Genomic DNA, 2,015 nt, shown 5'->3' with positions numbered 1-2,015 from the left:
TCTTTGTGGATGGCTGACCTGACCATGCGTTGACCTTTTAGCGTTGGGGAAAGTGGAACGGGCATCTGCCCGCAAGGCCTGCTGTCGACACTGTGAGCAAGTGCTGCAATTAATGCCAAGTGTTTGGGGGCAACAGTATAGTGGGGTTAGGGGGAGGTCAGCGTCTCACACACAAACACACTCCGGGTAAATGTCGTTAAAGGCCATTTTTTGGTGTGAGTGATAGTGCAGTGCGAGTGCCCTCGGGGTGCTGAGCTCAGCGAAGAGGATTGTGCTCTCAATGTTTCTCTCTTTCTTTCTCTCCCTCCTAGCCATGCGTCCGATGTGATGGAGACCTCAGGGTGGAAGTCAATGGTGGCGTCCCATCCTCACCTGGTTGCTGAGGCGTATCGTTCTCTGGCCTCCGCCCAGTGCCCTTTCCTGGGCCCTCCTCGCAAACGCCTCAAACAATCTTAGTGCTGTCCCTTACCATTACCTAACCCGCACACTACACACACTCACACAACTGCCTACAAAAGGGCTGGGGAAGCGCTATTTTAGATTTACATCCTCTCTCCCCCCCCACCAAGCTCTGTCCCTTTAGATGCCTAAACCAGCTCTTGACCTGCCCCTCCTTTCACGTTATCCAGACAGACCCCTCCAGCACAGAGGACCCTCTTTGTTGCTGCCCTACCATCGGGTTTCTCAGTGTTGGGGAGAGTGGAGACTGCCACAGGTTGAACCCTGCCCAAAAACGTGGCCAATCTCTGCACTAGTCCGGCCATCTATCCCAGAGTTTCTGTGATTCTGTTGGACCAAGGATTCTTGAGCGTGGGCGGATGGATCAAGGTTGAGCTTTTGGTTGGTTGGATTAAGGCTGGACTGTTTACATTACTCTTTCCACTGGCACTACTGTGTGCTCTCCTTCACTGTGTGAACCGGTTCTCCATCTCCGCTTCATCCCTCCTTTAAAACTGTGATCGGCCGATAGACATTCCCCTTTACAGTCATGGATGGAGGGATTTTTCTCTGAAAAGGAATAGAGGACAAACTCTGTTATTGTTGAACTCGTCAATAGGTAGCATGTGTCTTCGTAATGACGACATCAGCGTTCAGTAGATTCCTGTGTGATTTTATGAATCCTGTGTGACAACAAACAGCTTTGTCCAGAACTGTCCACTGTTTCGTGAGAAATGTAAACAGAGAACTTGCCATGAACTTTGACTTATGACCCACAAGCTAACCTGGCTTCCAAATGGAGTAGTTCAGATGGTCTTGGTTTGGTCTCATTTTACTGGGCGAATAAATTGACAAATCCAATGAGGAGTGTAAAAATGGGGAAATGCTTATTGATTTTTTTTTTATTTGTATTTTTCCTTGTGATGTTCATTTGGGATTTTTCCTCCTTGTAGCACTTGTGTATTTGAATCCAGGCTTTCTGTATGGAAAAAAAAGCAGAAAAAACAAACCTGTCTGCATTTGTGTTTTTCTTTTTGTTTTGTAACAGGCACAACGTGTTTGTGTTACAGGCATATCTTAGTGGTTATCCTGCTCTCTGCTGATACCATTCTCTCTTTATATTTGCTCACAGTCGTGGATTAGACAAATCTGGAGCTCTTGCTGAAACAGAGAATGAGAATTGTCTTTTTTTTTTCTTTTTCTTTTTTGTAATTAAAAAAAAAGCCTGTCCAACTGACAGCATACAAGGTTTTTGGTTCCATAAAAATAATTTCATATGTGGCTTTACGGTGGCCGAGAAGTGCAAAACAAATCACAATTCTGAAAACAAAATAACAAATTACAAATGCAAATGCAAGTCTAAAAAACAAAATAACAATTCAGAAAGCACAACAACAATTCAGAAAACATTATAACAAGTCAGAAAACACAATGACAAATTCGAAAACAAAATAAGTCAGAAAACACAATGACAAATCCGAAAACAAATGAACAAGTCAGAAAACAACGACAAATCAGACAAACCGGAAGAGGTAGGTATAGTTTGAGACAGCGCCATTGGTTTGGGATTACTCACC

At 44.2% G+C, this 2,015-nt stretch overlaps 1 protein-coding gene across 1 annotated transcript in view; it reads left to right on the top strand.

The window, feature by feature from the left end:
* The window catches only part of LOC107678886 (speckle-type POZ protein-like), a 35,004-nt gene extending 33,580 nt beyond the window's left edge, over positions 1-1,424 (top strand). Inside the window, exon 8 of the mRNA XM_016474308.1 lies at positions 312-1,424. Within this exon, the coding sequence (XP_016329794.1) occupies positions 312-456 (145 nt within the window). The 3' untranslated portion in view covers positions 457-1,424. The remainder of the gene's footprint in view (positions 1-311) is intronic.
* The last annotated feature ends 591 nt before the right edge of the window (positions 1,425-2,015 follow it).

Source organism: Sinocyclocheilus anshuiensis, unplaced genomic scaffold (genome assembly GCF_001515605.1).
Source record: "Sinocyclocheilus anshuiensis isolate Anshui unplaced genomic scaffold, SAMN03320099.WGS_v1.1 scaffold1800, whole genome shotgun sequence".
Taxonomy (NCBI): Eukaryota; Metazoa; Chordata; class Actinopteri; order Cypriniformes; family Cyprinidae; genus Sinocyclocheilus; species Sinocyclocheilus anshuiensis.
Note: the sequence above shows the minus strand (reverse complement) of the source record. Positions and strands in the feature narration are given on the sequence as shown.